Consider the following 16884-nt stretch of genomic DNA (forward strand, 5'->3'; position numbering starts at 1 on the left):
ACAGAGATTCTCTAACCAGTTAGTCATAAATAACTGAATATTTTATTTACATGTTAAAAGAAGCAAATAAATTGTGTTAACCGCTGTAAAGTGTTTTATTAGCATAAGACCTTGAAATAAAGGTAGCAGTAGAAGATAAAGCCTTGGTTGGTTGGGCTTATTAGGATTTATTTTTTCTTTGACTATAAGAAATTAATAGAGGGAATTCCCTGGCAGTCCAGTGGTTAGGACTCTGTGCTTCCACTGCAGGGAGAACAGGTTCGATCCTTGGTTGGGAAACTAAGATCCTGCATGCTGCGGTGTGGCCAAAAAAAAAAAAAAAAAAAATTAATAGATAATTAATGGGGTTCTGATTGCATTGTAAATGCATCCTGAGTCCTGTACTGTTCTTGTTTATATAGTGATTGATTATATTATTGTATTGCTTAAGCTTAAACTGGAAGATTTTTATAACCATACTTAGTTGGGCTCTACAAATTAAGTGACTGATTCCTACTGAAATAATTGTGCATAGCTAGAAACCAATGTTGTTTTGACCATCTTTTTCCCCCAAAATTCATATTATCAATAGGTTAAGCCTTCAGTGGCTAGAAAATAAATTTATCTGCAGGTTTATCAGGACTTTTAAAAACTTAGCAACAGCATTTAAATTTTAAATAAAACACTAGACATGATGTTTTATCTCATTACCACCACATTTTCAACAACACAAGTTTCTCTTTCGCTTGATTCCACCAGAACTTGGAAAGCAATGTTACTTATGATAGACTATAACATTTATATAGCTATTTGAGTAAAACCTTTAATGTTTAGTTCATTTAGAACTAAATTCTTTCATAGATCCCTTTAAACTTGATTTTTTTGGGGGGGCATAGATGCACATTGCTATTTGTAGGTTAGCCTTTTTTGGGGGGGGGTTATGGCACGCGGGATTCTAGTTGCCTGACCAGGGATCGAACCCCTGCCCACTGTTTTGGGAGCGTGGAATCTTAACCACTGGACCACCAGGGAAGTCCCTGGAATAGCCATTTTTAATCTTCCATTTCTTCCTTGCTTGTTCATTACTATCCACTTGTGGTCGCTTTTCATATGTCCTGGTAGAGAATGTTTGTTCCTTCAGGCTGACCAACAAAATCAGTTGTTCAGAACTGTTCCTAAAAGTTTGGAGAGAAGAGATGATCATTTTTGTTTGGATTATTAAAGTGGTGCTGCTTTTGGTTTTACAGTATGATTACGGAACCTTATTACTAATTGAATAACCTGTGTTCATATCCCCTCTGGAAGGTTTCAGAGTGTGTGCCTATGAGGCAAGTCTGCACGGTGGTTGAAGGCAGCAGCGTCATTCGGAGAGAGCAGGCCTCACTAATACAGTTCTGTTACTTGTATTATTAAGTGGATCTCATTTAAATCTAGAATGAAAAGTTTTCCTAGCGCAGCTGTATTCTGTACAATAACGTTGCTTCTACATCACTGGTATTAAAGTTGTTTAATCTATGTACATTCCAGTTGGTGCAAGAAATATTCTAGAATTGAGTTGACTGTTTGGCATTACAAGTGCTGTGTGCAACTAATCGCTTCTCATTGGGAGTAAACTAGTCTTTGTGACCCAATAGCTTGGGTAACTTGTATTTTGTTTTCATTGCTGTGGAGTCTGTAAGAGTTTTAGACTCTTGGTTTATTTTTTTATTCATTTGTTTCATTAAAAAGGTACATACATATAAATATACATACATAAAAACCATGAATACATGCAAATATATATATTTAATACAATAGTTTTCTTTAATGATGTACTGTTCACAAAGTACGTGGACTCACTGTGGTGAGAAGAAAGAGGAAACTTAAAAATTTACAACTACGAACTCTAACAGTCTTTTAATGCACACTAACAGAATATGGTTCAAATTTGTACTTGTTTTATATATATATTTGTGAAACTTCTCATAAGAAATTGAGATAGCCAATTATAAATGGATAATAGTAAATGCCCTTTTAGATGCATTTTTAAAAACCTAAAGAATTAATGAAAACAGCCTTAGGCATAATGAGCATTTATCTCATTTTAATACTTTGCAGAAATGTGTGGAGATAAAAAAAATCACTATTTTATAAAGTATAACTAATGCCTTAACCTGTAGTATGTGTAGTCTGCGTAATATTTTTATTTGAGGGTTTAGCATATACAAGGAGCATTTTTAAATTTAATGTTTTGGTAACATTTATATGGATTTTCCTTCTTTTTCACTTTTTGCATTTCATTATTTTTTCCTTTTATGTAGGGTAAAGTTGACACTAGAGGGTCTGGAGGAAGATGACGATGATAGGGTATCTCCCACTGTTCTTCACAAAATGTCCAATAGTCTGGAGATATCCTTAATAAGCGACAATGAATTCAAGTGCAGGCATTCACAGCCGGAGTGTGGGTATGGCTTACAGCCTGATCGTTGGACAGAGTATAGTATACAGACAATGGAACCAGATAACCTGGAACTAATATTTGATTTTTTTGAGGTGAGTATATTTCACTGAGAGGGGTGAGAGACAACGCAGACAAGAGCTTATTTTTACATATGCTTTGATTTTTATCATAGGTTAATTTGTATAAATGCATGATTCATACAACTTTTTAGATGTTACTCCTCTATACATGTTAGCAGATTTTAAAAACACAAGAGTTGACAGATTCAGGTACTATTAAAATTATAATTGAGAACTTCAGAATTGATGTTTTCAATAATTTTTCTTTGTCTTTAATTTTTGTCAATTTGATTACTATGTGTCTCGGCATGTTTCTCCTTGGGTTTATCCTGCCTGGGACTCTCTGTGCTTCCTGGACTTGGATGGCTATTTACTCTCCCATGTTACAGAAGTTTTACACTGTAATCTCTTCAGATATTTTCTCGGGTCCTTTCTTTCTCTTACCTTTCTGGGACCCCTATAATGTGAATGGTGGTGCATTTAATGTTGTCCCAGAGGACTCCTGGGCTGTCTTCATTTCTTTTCATTCTTTTTTCTTTATTTTATTCCGTGGCAGTGAATTCCACCATTCTGTCTTCCAGGTCACTTATCCGTTCTTCTGCCTCAGTTATTCTGCTATTGATTCCTTCTAGGGTATTTTTCATTTCAGTTATTGTATTGTTCATTTCTGTTTGTTTGTTCTTTAATCTTCTAGGTGTTTGCTCTTTAATTCTTCTAGGTCTTTATTAAACATTTCTTGCATCCTCTCGATCTTTGCCTCCATTCTTTTTCTGAGGTCCTGGATCATCTTCACTATCATTATTTTGAATTCTTTTTCTGGAAGGTTGCCTTTCTCCACTTCATTTAGTTGTTTTTCTGGGGTTTTATCTTGTTCCTTCATCTGGTACGTAGTCCTCTGCCTTTTCATTTTGTCTATCTTTCTGTGAATGGGGTTTCATTCCACAGGCTGCAGAATTCAGAATTGATGTTTTAAATCAAGACCAGATGTCTTGATGTCTGTGTCCATTCTAAATATAAATGAATTGTATCCAGAGGAGCTTCCAAGGATAGAGAGAAGTGCAGGCTGTGTAACTTTTGGTGGCAAACTGATGTAACTAGCGTGATTGAGTCCTTTATGACTGAAGTCTGTGGTTTATTGAAGCATTTTATAAGAATTCATTGTAACAGTGGACCCATTTTTGCAACTTTACTTGATAGTATAAATATGTAAGAAAAAATAGTTGCTATGAAAATTGTGCCAGGTTATTCAGAGTCTGTGCTGCCAACTTTCCAGAGCTGCTTGTGCCACTTTACACTAGAGCTCTCTGCTTATGGGCTGTTCAGCTGCTCCTCACGAATAACACTGGGTCCTCCCCTAAGGTCCTGGCTCTTTGGTGTTTCCACTCTCATTTCCACTAGATTAGAGTTTAGCTTTTTGAGAGTAGGGAATATTCCTTGCCCAACAGTAGCACCTAGCCACTGTTTCTTAAAAAAGCAAAATTCAGGATGGATTAGAATCCAGTAAGTAACACTTATAATAAAGTTATAACCTTATAATTAGATCTTGCCTAATTAATAAGATCTGGGAGACTTTTATTCTAAAAATATGAGGTTTTGGTTGAACATTTCCTTGTTCTTTTAGTACCTACCTCTTAATAATCTCTCGAGCAGCCTAACTTCCCTTTCATTTGGTTAGCAGTTTTGGAAATACAAATTTATTCATAGACTAGGTGGATGAAATATGCTGTATAATCTCAAAGTTGAGTATTTGGTGTCCAATCCCTCTGTGTCATCTGTGTAGATGCATTTTTAAAGAATAAAATATACATTAAAAGTCACTACAGGTATATCTTAGTCTTGGAATGTAAAAGTACTTAGAAACTTTCAGTCTGAGCTTTATATTCGCCTAATACATGTTAGAGTATCAGAAGTGCAAATCAACAGTTTTGATCAATAAAGTAACACATAAAATCTTAAATATACTATATACTAAATATCTTTATATACTAAAAGAAAATGTGTTACTCATTACAACAAAGCTATCTAAAGTACCTGAATATAAATTTGGTTGTGTTTCATACTGATCTTCCTCCATAGATTCTGAGTTGATTTTAAAGGATGTCTTTTGATCTTTAAATGGAAAATATTGAAGTATAAGAATTTGGGTTATTCTTAACCTCATTTTTCAGGAAGATCTCAGTGAACACATAGTTCAGGGCGACACTCTTCCTGGACATGTGGGTACAGCGTGCCTCTTATCATCCACCATTGCAGAGAGTGGGAAGAGTGCTGGAATCCTTACTCTTCCCATCATGAGCAGAAATTCCAGAAAAACAATAGGCAAAGTGAGAGGTAAGCCTGGAGAAGCAGGGTGACCCTTTACAAATAAGCAGATTAAGTTAGGATTTCAATTAGTTTCAAATTGAGCTTTTGAGAATGGTAAAGAATTAATAAATTGTTTTAGAATATTAACAAATACAGTAACAATAAAGACATATCTAATTTTCTGGAAGCTTTAATTTGAATGCGTTTTGACTTGATTTCTTTCTATTTGATCGATTGATAAAGCTGTTTTGAGTGGTTTTTAAGTGTAATTGAGCTCATCATAGCCTTTTTAATTGTCTTTATTTCCCTTCCCCCTTTTTTCATATGAAAGTTGACTATATAATTATTAAGCCGTTACCAGGATACAATTGTGACATGAAATCTTCATTTTCCAAGTATTGGAAGCCAAGAATACCATTGGATGTTGGACATCGAGGTGCAGGAAATTCTACAACAACTGCTCAGTAGGTTGAATATTTGAGTAGTACTAGCATTTGGTAGCTCATGCTTGATAAGGTTAAATAGGTTTGACCAACTAAAAGGTCAAACGATCCTTTTAATTATTACCCTGGGATTTAAATGTAATTTGGTAATTGGGGTTTCCAGTTCAAATTAATTAGAGACTAACTCTCTTGTAAGATTCTGGTCAGTCTTTTTAGTATTCTACTGAATTGATGAGAGAGACATTAAAACTAGAAAGCCAGGAGGGGAGAGCTTGATGCAGTCAGCCTGATGATATCAGTGTGTCTGTGTTGTGGTCCTGACTTTCAGCATGTTGTTCTCTCAGGGTCTTAGTTTCCTCACCAGTTCTCAGTACAGTTTCCGTTCTTTCACCCTGTTGGTGTGTCTGCCTTTTTCCACCCTTCCCTGGTCTGCCAGTATCAAGTCACCTGAGGCTGCAATGCAGGGAGCAAGTTTCTCCACTACTTCATGCCCATTGCAAAGGATTGTTTTCCTTAACTGGTCACCTCACTTGGGGAGGTATGGGATGGTATAGGATATATCTGTATTCAGCTTGTAAATACCTAAAATTGTTAGAGCTTGATTTATGGAATGAATACACCAACTAAGTCATGGTCACAGTCTTATTTTGGGGATGGCAAAGTTAGCCTCAAAATAGAGAATAAGTACTATGTCCATTGTTTAAAATGTAGTTGACTTCTTTACTAAATTTTTTTTTCTATAGTAATGATAACTATATTTCTATATATTTCTTTTCTTGCAGGCTTGCTAAAGTTCAGGAAAATACTATTGCTTCTTTAAGAAATGCTGCTAGTCATGTAAGTGAATCTCTCTTTCTTTAAACAACTTTGGACTGATGGTCCAAAGGTAGAAAAGTAGAGAAATGTAGGCCTGGAGAGCTTCCTTCAGTCTGCATTAATAGGTTAAAAGGGAGAATATTTATGCTTTTTCTGAATATATTTCTAAGTGAAGGTAAAGTATTTCTAGGCATTTTTATTTAGATTCATGGTGAAGATTGAAGTTAATGGAATCCTAAGCATCCTCTTAAAAAAATCAATTAATTAATTTGAAGTATAGTTGATGTATATTATATAAATTACAGCTATACAATATAGTAATTCACAAGTTTTAAAGATTATTCTCCATTTATAGTTATTATAAAATATTTGCTGTATTCCCCATGTTGTACAATATATCCTTGTAGCTTATTTTAAACCTCATTGTTTGTACCACTTAACCCCCTACCCCTTTATTGCCCCTCCTTCCACCTTCCCTCTCCCCACTGGTAACCACTAATTTGTTCTCTATATCTGTGAGTCTGTTTCTTTTTTGTTATATTCACTCGTTGTTATGTTCTTTAGATTCCACCTAAGTGATGTCATACAGTATTTGTCTTTCTCTGACTTATTTCACTTAGCATAATACCCTCCAAGTCCATCCATGTTATTACAAATGGCAAAATGTCACCCTTTTTCTGTGGTTGAGCAGTATTCCATTGTGTGTGTGTGTGTGTGTACACACACACACACACACACACCTTCTTTATCCATTCACTTAGGTTGCTCCCATATCTTGGCAGTTGTAACTAATGTGCTGTGAACATTGGAGTGCATATGCCTTTTCGAATTAGTGTTTTTGTTTTCTTTGTATACTCTGGAGTGGAATTGCCGGATCATATAGTAGTTCTGTTTTTAATTTTTTGAAAAACCTCCATACTGTTTGCCACAGTGGCTACACCAGTTTACATTCCCATCAACAGTGTAGGAGGGCTCCCTTTTCTTTACATCCTTTCCAACATTTGTATTTGTGTTCTTTTTGATGATAGCCATTCTGACAGTTGTGAGGTGATAACTCATTGTAGTTTTGATTTGCATTTCCCTAATGATTAGTGATGCTGAGCATCTTTTTTTAAAAAAAATATTTATGTATTTATTTGGTTGCACCAGGTCTTAGTCGCAGTCGGCAGGCTCCTTAGTTGTGGCATGCGAACTCTTAGTTGTGGCATGCATATGGGATCTAGTTCTCTGACCAGGGATCGAACCTGGGCCCCCATCATTGGGAGCACGGAGTCTTATCCACTGCGTCACCAGGGAAGTCCCTGAGCATCTTTTCATGTGCCTGTTGGCCATCTGCATTTCCTCTTTGGAAAAATGTCAGTTCATTTCTTCTGCCAGTTTTTTACTTGGGTGGTTTGTTTTTTTGATGTTGAGTTGCATAAGCTTTTTATATATGTTGGATATTAACTCCTTATGAGTCATAATCACGTGCAAATATTTTCTCCCATTCAGTAGGTTGTCTTTTCGTTTCATTGATGGTTTGCTTTGCTGTGCAAAAGCTTTTAAGTTTAATTCTGTCCCATTTGTTTGTTTTTTAAGCATCCTTTTTTTTTGAGATAACATTTTAAGTGTTTGAGGCATGAAAAACATTCCGCATTAAGCACTGCATTTCATCAATTGAATTACTATGCTTATTTAGATACTCACTTTGGAAATAATGTTTACAGAAGGATTTGATAGTGATTTTTTTTTTTTTTTTGTGGTATGCGGGCCTCTCACTGTTGCGGCCTTTCCCGTTGCGGAGCACAGGCTCCGGACACGCAGGCTCAGCGGCCATGGCTCATGGGCCCAGCCGCTCTGCGGCATGTGGGATCTTCCTGGACTGGGGCACAAACGCGTGTCCCCTGCATCAGCAGGCGGACCCTCAACCACTGCACCACCAGGAAAGCCCTGATAGTGATTTTATGTAACACTTTTTGAAGTCTGTCAGTTTGCATCCTGTATACCAACTTGATTATGTTGAATTTCTTAACTCCTTTTATGTAATTATTCAGAGATAGTCCTTTTTTCTTTTTTCAGCTTTTAGTTTTTTCAGCACCTGAAACTTGACATTTTTAATCAAGAACCTGCATTATTTCCCCCCACATTCCACTGTACCTCAAGTTAAGCCTCATGTTCTCAAGTTAAACTAAGGGAAAAATGGAGGAACATCTCATTTTATTTTGTTTTTTTTCCCCAGTGTCCTCCACATGCCTTAAACTTAGCCTTTTTTAAAATAGTTCACCAAATAAATTTGATTTGTCATATGTTTAACTTTATCACTTATATGAGCAAACATCTATTCTAAGACATACTTTTTTCATATTTTAATATCTCTAAAATTGGGATAGTTTTACAGCTGTTTTAGCTTGTCATGGTTTGATTGGCATTGTTTTTTCTCCCTCTTAGTGGTATATAAAATAATGATGCATTTTATATTTCATGACATATTAGATTGATTATCATAATTATTTTGATATTTAAAAATGTTAATAGTGGATAGTTCTGTTTTTGTATTGAAAGAATATTAAATCTGTGAGTATGTTGTGCTGTAGGTCATTATTTGGAACGAGTTTTAGTTCACTGTAGCTAAGTAATCTAAGCGTGGTTTTATTAGCTGTCAACACATGAAGATCCCTGATAAAGAATTTTTAGGGTCTGTGCTTTTTTGTTTTGTTTGCGGTATGTGGACCTCTCACTGTTGTGGCCTCTCCCGTTGTGGAGCACAGGCTCCGGACGTGCAGGCCCAGCGGCCATGGCTCACGGGCCTAGCCGCTCCGTGGCATGTGGGATCTTCCCAGACCGGGGCACGAACCCGTGTCCCCTGCATCGGCAGGCGGACTCTCAACCACTGCACCACCAGGGAAGCCCTAGGGTCTCTGCTTTTTGAGAGAGGATTTCATTAAGCCCTTTTTTTCTGTCGAAACCCTTTGTACTTTTATGGCTCTTATGTTAGTTATGAAAATCTGGTTTGATTTTAATGTTAAAGACATCTTTGAAGAGATTTTGGTTATTATTGGCTTATTTCTTAAAGCTTGCTCACACATGAATTTTTTCTTTTTTTTAAAATTTTTGGCTGCACTGCACGGCATGCGGGATTAGTTCCCTGACCAGGGATCGAACCTGCACCCCTGCAATGGAAGCGTGGAGTCTTAACTACTGGATTGCCAGGGAAGTCCCTTACACATGAATTTTGAGATCAAGTTTTACCTCTTAGTAAATTTATCTTTCTAAAGGATGGTGATCATGTAAAATTAAACTTTTAAACTGGAAAGCTATAATTTCTTTTAATCATTGTAACTATTTAGGGGACATAGGGTTTGTTCTCTTTGGTAAAAATGATTTGTGTCATTGTCTTGTTGACAATAGAAGGAGCTAAGCTTATTTCCTGCTTCAGAAGTCATTGAGGAAGCAGGCTCCTTTTGTTCTAGTCTCTGATCCATACGTACTGAAAAGTTGAGCATCTTCCTTGACCTAAAGCTAGGGTAAGGGATGGAAACGTGTCCATCCATTCTTATACAGCACTTGTCTGGGCCATAGACACATTACAGAATCCTCAAACCATGTATTCTTTGATCCCAGCTGGCTTTCTTTTAGTGAATGCACAAATTTGTATGTCAGTTTATGTTCTCAGCCTTTATTTGGATTAATTCATATGTCATGATGGATCTGACTTAAGTCTAATTTGTGTCCACCTTTCTTCTGTTTAGGCTTCTATTAGGAAATTTGGCATATGCATCATTCTTGTTGCCCATTTCTGCTTTCTCTTTCTTTTCAGTAGAAGTTACAGTTTCCTCTTTAATCTGATTATTGAGGTTTTATTAAGAAAGGTTGTAAAGTGTACTGCTCAAGTGCACCAAGGAGCAGAGCTAAGAGACTGAAGCTTATTCTTGTTCCCACCTCACCGTTGAGGTTCCCCTGTCCATCTGAGGTGTGTAGGGGCAATGAGGTGCGAGGTAGCCATGCTCCAGGCGCCATTTCTGCTAATAGCAATAGCAGAGGTGACACTGGTGGAGGCTGTCCACTGCCACAGAAGGGCCCCAGGGTGTGTTCGAGTAGGATCAGAACCCATTTTTTTGCCAGGAAAAAATTGGTGTGCTATTGCAAAAAAGAAATTATAATTGTTTTAAAAGAAGAAATTACCTTTTAGAAAAGCTTGAAGTATAGCATTAAATGATTCATGAAGAAGTTTTGTGTGTACAAGTCTGTAATTTTATGGTGAACAATAAATTTCTCATGTTCTTATAGTTTTAGATGTATCGTGGGCCAGATAATATTTTTCAAATACTTGTTTCTTCTATTTCTGTCAGGGTGCAGCCTTTGTAGAATTTGATGTACATCTTTCAAAAGATTTTGTGCCTGTAGTGTATCATGATCTGACCTGTTGTTTGACTATGAAAAAGGTATGTAGAAATTCCTTTATTTTAAACTCTTACAGTTAGACAGTAGGTTTTAAAACTAGGAAGTTTTGTATACACATACTATGCCATTTTATATAAGGGACATGAGCATCTGTAGATTTTGGTATCTGTGAAGAGTCCTGGAACCAATCCCCTGCAGATACTGATGAATGACTATATATTTAATTATTTATTTAATAGAGTTGGTTAGTTCATTTTCTTAGGGAATTACTGCCAGTTCTTTCCTCTCTCAAGCTCCTTCCTACAACATCAAGAGAGAGGGAGGAGTCAGGAATTAATTTTTTAGAGTATTTTCTCTGTATGGCTGAATTTTCTTTTTTTAATGCTATTTAACAAAAAGGATATTACACGTGGTTTCTGTATCATTCTGCCACTGTCCCTCTGTTGAGGCAGGAAAGGAAGCTATCAGAGTGTTTGTTTTCAGGCTCCTTTCTCTTTTTGCTTCAAGCTTTTTCTCAAGTTAATAAGCTTATATGATTTGACTAGTGGTAAGAGCCACAGTGAAAAATAAAATTGGAGAAGTGCTTCGGAGCCAGATAGTGGAGAGCCTCAGGGGTTTAGACTTAGGAGCTAGGGACTTCTTTTGAAAGACTTTTGAACCAAGTAGGGAAATGTTTTAGAAGTAAACTTTCAGATGAATATTTTGATACCTGATGTAAGGACAACTTAAGAGGACAGAGACTAGAGACAAGGGGAGTGGAAATGTGGGCCAAACCTTAAGACAAGCCAGAACTGGAGTAGAGACAGTGAGAATGGAAAAGAGGGCATGATAGAGGAGAAAGTCCAGAAGGAGATTTAAAAAGCATATAATTTCTTTAAAATTATAATTACTGTTGTACGGAAATAATTGTAATAATTATATAGCATCTGGACTTCAGTATACAAGTTAACCAAGTGATTTCTCAGGGACTTAAACTAGGAGGGTCCTTTAAAAACCCTTTTCTTTGGCATTTTCTTTAAAACTGTGTTGGGTATCATTTTCCGTTGTGTTGATCTAAAGTTAAGACTGGGAAAACTTGACAGCTGCGTGTGGAAGAATGAATTAGAACATTCTCTAACACCATATATAAGAATAAACTGAAATTGGATTAAAGACCTAAATGTAAGACCAGATACTATAAAACTCTTAGAGGAAAACATAGGCAGAATGTTTGACATAAATTGCAGCAATATTTTTTTGGATCTGTATCCTAGACTAATGGAAATAAAAACAAAAATAAACAAACGGGACCTAATTAAACTTTAAAGCTCTTGCACAGCAAAGGAAACCATAAACAAAACAAAAAGACAACCTACTGACTAGGAGAAAATATTTGCAAATGATGCTACTGACAAGGGATTAATTTCCAAAATATACAAAGAGCTCATACAGCTTAATATCAAAAAAAAAAATCCCGATCAAAAAGTGGGCAGAACTAAATAGACATTTCTCCAAAGAAGACATACAGATGGCCAACAGGCACATGAAAAGATGCTCAGTATCTCTAATTGTTAGAGAAATGCAAATCAAAACTGCAATGAGGTTATCACCTCACACCAATCAGAATGGCCATCATCAAAAAGTCTAAAAATAATAAATGCTGGAGAGGGTATGGAGAAAAGGGAACCTTCCTACACTGTTGGTGGGAAGTAAATTGGTGCAGCCAGTATGGAGGTTCCTCAAAAAACTAAAAAATTAAGTTACTATATGATCCTGCAATCCCAATCCTGGGATGTCTGGAGAAAACTATAGTTCGAAAAAATACATGCACCCCAGTGTTCATTGCAGCACTCTTCACAATAGCCAAGACATGGCTAAATGTCCATTGACAGATGAATGGATACAGATGAATGTGTAAAGATATGCACACATACAATGGAATACTACTCAGCCATAAAAAGAATAAAATAATGCCATTTATAGTGACATGAATGGACCTAGAGATTATCATACTAATTGAAGTAAGTTAGAAAAATAAAGACAAATACCATATGATATCACTTACATGTATAATCTAAAATATGACACAAATGAACTTATTTACAAAACAAAAACAGACTTAGAAAACAAAGTTATGGTTACCAAAGGGGAAAAGGGGTGGCTGAGGTATAAATCAAGAGTTTGGAATTAGCAGATACAAACTACTATATATAAAATAGATAAACAAGGTCCTATTGTACAGCATAGGGAACAATATTCAATATCTTATAACCTGTAATGGAAAAGAATCTGAAAAAGAATAGATACATAATTACTTATATATGTATACACACATATATAAAAGTATAACAATCACTTTTCTGTACACCTGAAAGTAACACAATATTGTAACTTAAGTATACTTCAAGATAAATAAAGTTTGATTTGCTAACATGTATCAGACACTGCATTGGTGTAGTATGCAAGGCACCTATGACAAGGCACCTAGCTCTGCCTGCTAGTGGATTCTAAACAGTCGTATCAGTTTGGATTATTATCATTTATAGAAAAGGACCCTTCCCTTTCTGTGAAAGGGTATTAGGAGAAGGAAGGAAGGTGATGCACCTATTTGTTTGTTTAAATTTATTTATTTATTTGTTTAAATTTATTTATTTTTGGGGGGCCACGCTGCGTGGCTTGTGGGATCTTAGTTCCCTGACCAGGGATTCAGCCTGGGCCTTTGGCAGTGGAGAGCACTGAGTCCTAACCACTGGACCTCCCGGGAATTTCCGAGGTGCACCTATTTAGATGACAGAAGTAGAATTACTTAATAGAATTGGGGCAGGTTTTTTTTGCTGTGGGGAAATGTTAATGCAAAGCGAAATGAGAAGGAATGGAGTGGTGAAGGAACTCACTAACCAAGATTGAGATTAATGACTCTAGCTGTAATTTCTAAAAATCCATGAGGGCTAATTGAAGAGTATAACTGATCCCCAGTTTTCACCAGAATTCGTCCTGCTCTTAAGTTGAACCTGGTTCAGTTAATTGCAGAATGAAAGCAATAAATTATATATATTTTTAGTATTAATTTTTAAGTTGGTATTTTCCTTAAAAAACCAATTTATGTTCATTTATAAAATTATAAGTAGTTCAGAAGATTATGAAATGAAAAGTAAATCTTCCTTTACTTTTTCTCCTTGGTGGTACTCCTTTCTCTTAATAGTTTCTTGCGTGTCCTTCCAGAAGAAATTTATACGTATATAGCCTCATACTATATATACATGAATGAATATAAATGTAATGGATTTTAATATATTTGTTGGATTGATGATTTATTGGTGGTACATTAACTCATTTTCTTAAGATAGAAGTGCCTAAACAGTGTGACATTTGATATGATATTAAAATCTAATAAAACAGATTTGCTCCTTGGGAAAGCATTTATAATAGATTAGGGTTCCTATTAAATATTACTACTTACAGCTAACCAGACGATTTTTTCATGACAGTTGATTTCTGTGGCTGTTTTTAACCAAACTTCAGTTTAAAAGGCTTAGAAACTTACTGATAGAAACTAATCCTTAGATCCTGCATGCCTGTTGATTTCCTAGTCCTGTAGCATGGATATGTGTCAAATAAAATGTATACAGCATGACAGGAAATAGGGGAAATGACTGACTTGTGGCTTGGTTCTCAGTGTGTCTTTAGTGCTACAGCTTCTTCCCAGCTGTTTTCTTCCAGGCACTCCCACCTACATTAAAAACAAAAGCCAGAATTTAAGCTGGGAGGTGGTGTTCGGTAGCAAGGGCTCCCCTGCATGGGCTCACTGAGGCCACCAAGCTGTTATTCTCATCAGTAAATTGAGATATTAGGCCAGTTTAGAGTAAACATTCAGTAATAACGTGGGGCCCAATTTTCTCTTTTAGAAATTTGATGCTGATCCAGTTGAATTATTTGAAATTCCAGTAAAAGAATTAACCTTTGACCAACTCCAGTTGTTAAAGGTAGTAATAATAATGTAAAACGTAAATTATCTTTTAGTTTTAGGACTATTTGTACTTGTTTGTATATAGTAATGTTCTCTTTGTACATGGGGATGACTAGATACATACAGCATGTACTGAGTCTGTGCTTTGGTTTTCTGTTCTGTTAGGAAGGATGGGTTCGTGCTCATCCATCTGTCTTCTTTAACAGTTTCTATGGACCCCATCTTTTTTTTTGCTTTTTTGAAGGAGATGGGCTATAAGTCTTTATAGGCCATAGGGGCTAGCCATAATCTTAGGTTGTCTCTGGTCTGCTTTAGCTCTTTTTTATTTTATACTTAGCCTTCTATGCTATTGTTGATTTTTATAGCTATGCTACTATCTAAAATCCTCCTGTATTTTACTATGTAATTTTACATGATCCCTCTTCTTATTCTCATTAGATACCTAAATTATTGGTTGATTGAGTATAAACAGTTTCCTAACCTAATAATTTTTATATTCTCCCCTACTTGGGTATTTGATCATGGTCTTATGCATATGTATGTAAATATAAAATATGTACAGTGGTAAGTGCTTATTCTTACTAAACTGATGATTCTACATTTTATAATTTCTCCTAACTTGATAGCTTTTCAAGTTATAGTTCTATTAACCATATCTTCATAAACTAAGGCCTTTTTTTCTGATTACATTTTGTGTGTGTGTGTGTGTGTGTGTGTGTTTTCTAGCTCACTCATGTGACTGCACTAAAATCTAAAGAACTGAAAGGTATGTACCAATGTGAAAACACTGTTTTCATTTCATAATTAGCATCATGAATTTCCTTATCCATTTTAACTTACTCTTGGTGACTTTAATATAATACTGGGTTATATAAATGTAATTTTATAGACATGAAGGCTTTATATGTATTAATTGCCAAATGCATACATGTCATGTATAGTAAGCATGATTTTTCACTTTTATGAATTTTCTTAGCTTGATGATCAAAAATTCTTTATAATTTTGTACCTATCCATTCTTTTTTATTTAATTAATTAATTTGGGTCTTAGTTGCAGCTGGTGGGCTCCTTAGTTGCAGCTCGCCGGCCTCTTAGTTGTGGCATGTGGGCTCCTAAGTTGTGGCAGGTGGGCTCCTTAGTTGTGGCACACAGGCTCCTTAGTGTGGCATGCGAACTCTTAGTTGCAGCATGCATGTGGGATCTAGTTCCCTGACCAGGGATCGAACCCGGGCCCCCTGCATTGGGAGCACGGAGTCTTAGCCACTGTGTCACCAGGGAGGTCCCTCTTTCCACACATTCTTAAGCATTACAAAGTACAGAATGTATCAAGTATAGAATCTGGCTCCAGAGCCAGGAATTTGAAACCAGCTCTAGCATTTACCAACTGTGACCTCGGTTACTTTATTTAACCACTCTGTGCCTGTTTCCTCAAAGCTTGTCCTACCCACAAAATCCCTTTGTAATTCCACTTTACTTTCTACTTCCACAGAATTTAGTAGTCTGTGACATTCATTTTAGCCTTGGTGTGTCCTTTCTTTAACCCTTTATTTTTCTGTATGTCCTTTCTCTTCCTCCAGGATGTAAACCTCTCAAGGGTGGGGGAAATGTTTTTATATTCCCTGAAACATTTACAGTACTCTGGTTATAGTAGGTACTCATTAGATGTTAATCTGCATTTAGGATAACAGGATAGTTGGAATGCCTTTATGAAGAAATTAGTGAGGTGCCAAAGACTCCAAAGATTATTCTCAGAGCGTAAATATGACTTTACAAGCTTGTAAATAGTTCATAACTATTAGTAGTAAAATCAATTTTACCTTTAATTTATTTGACTGGAAAATTTTACATGATTTAGTTTTTGAATTTGTAATGCACTAGGGTTGGTTATTTTTGTTGTAATTTTTGTTTTGCTTTTTGTTTGTTCCTGGGTGATTTTTCTTTTTAATCTTGATATAAAAATTTTTCTCTTTTGGAAAAAAATTCTTGTGCGCCTTGAGACATAATCAATTTTGGATTAAATGGTAATGCTACCTATAGATTCTCTTAATTTCGAACTTGATATCTCAAGTAGAAGTATTAGCAAGATTACACAGCCCTTAATTTCACTGAGAAATAACAAATCACTGCTTGTGACTCCTTTCTTAAAATTATATTACAGTTTTTATAAGAAAATAATCACTGTTGAGGTCATAAACTGTGATGTTCCTACTAAATGTTGTAAACCAGTCTTCATAAAGGATGCTTATTTTGAAAATGGGGGTTTTAATGGTTAAAATTAATAAATACAGGAGCCTTCAAAAATACTATATATGAAAGGATCTCATAACTACATCTTTTTTTTTTTTTGCCTTCAGAATTTAGGAAAAGGTCTTAGTGATAAAATGGCATTTATCTACTGAGTTTTTGTAATTTAAATTTTCAGAATCTGTGGTTGAGGAGGAAAATTCCTTTTCTGAAAATCAGCCATTTCCTTCTCTTAAGATGGTAAGTTCCTTAGGAAAACTAGGGCAGGCTATC

General features: G+C 35.7%; 1 protein-coding gene across 3 annotated transcripts in view; it reads left to right on the plus strand.

Moving 5' to 3' along the window:
* The window catches only part of GPCPD1 (glycerophosphocholine phosphodiesterase 1), a 63012-nt gene that overhangs the window by 24857 nt on the left and 21271 nt on the right, over nt 1–16884 (plus strand). For all 3 annotated transcript variants that reach the window (XM_030872607.2, XM_060284294.2, XM_060284295.1), the window contains 8 exons: nt 2280–2511; nt 4647–4809; nt 5114–5246; nt 6008–6062; nt 10370–10462; nt 14306–14383; nt 15094–15133; nt 16790–16851. In XM_030872607.2, the coding sequence (XP_030728467.1) occupies nt 2280–2511; nt 4647–4809; nt 5114–5246; nt 6008–6062; nt 10370–10462; nt 14306–14383; nt 15094–15133; nt 16790–16851 (856 nt within the window). The remainder of the gene's footprint in view (nt 1–2279; nt 2512–4646; nt 4810–5113; nt 5247–6007; nt 6063–10369; nt 10463–14305; nt 14384–15093; nt 15134–16789; nt 16852–16884) is intronic.

The sequence above is a fragment of the Globicephala melas genome, chromosome 15 (genome assembly GCF_963455315.2).
Source record: "Globicephala melas chromosome 15, mGloMel1.2, whole genome shotgun sequence".
NCBI lineage: Eukaryota > Metazoa > Chordata > Mammalia > Artiodactyla > Delphinidae > Globicephala > Globicephala melas.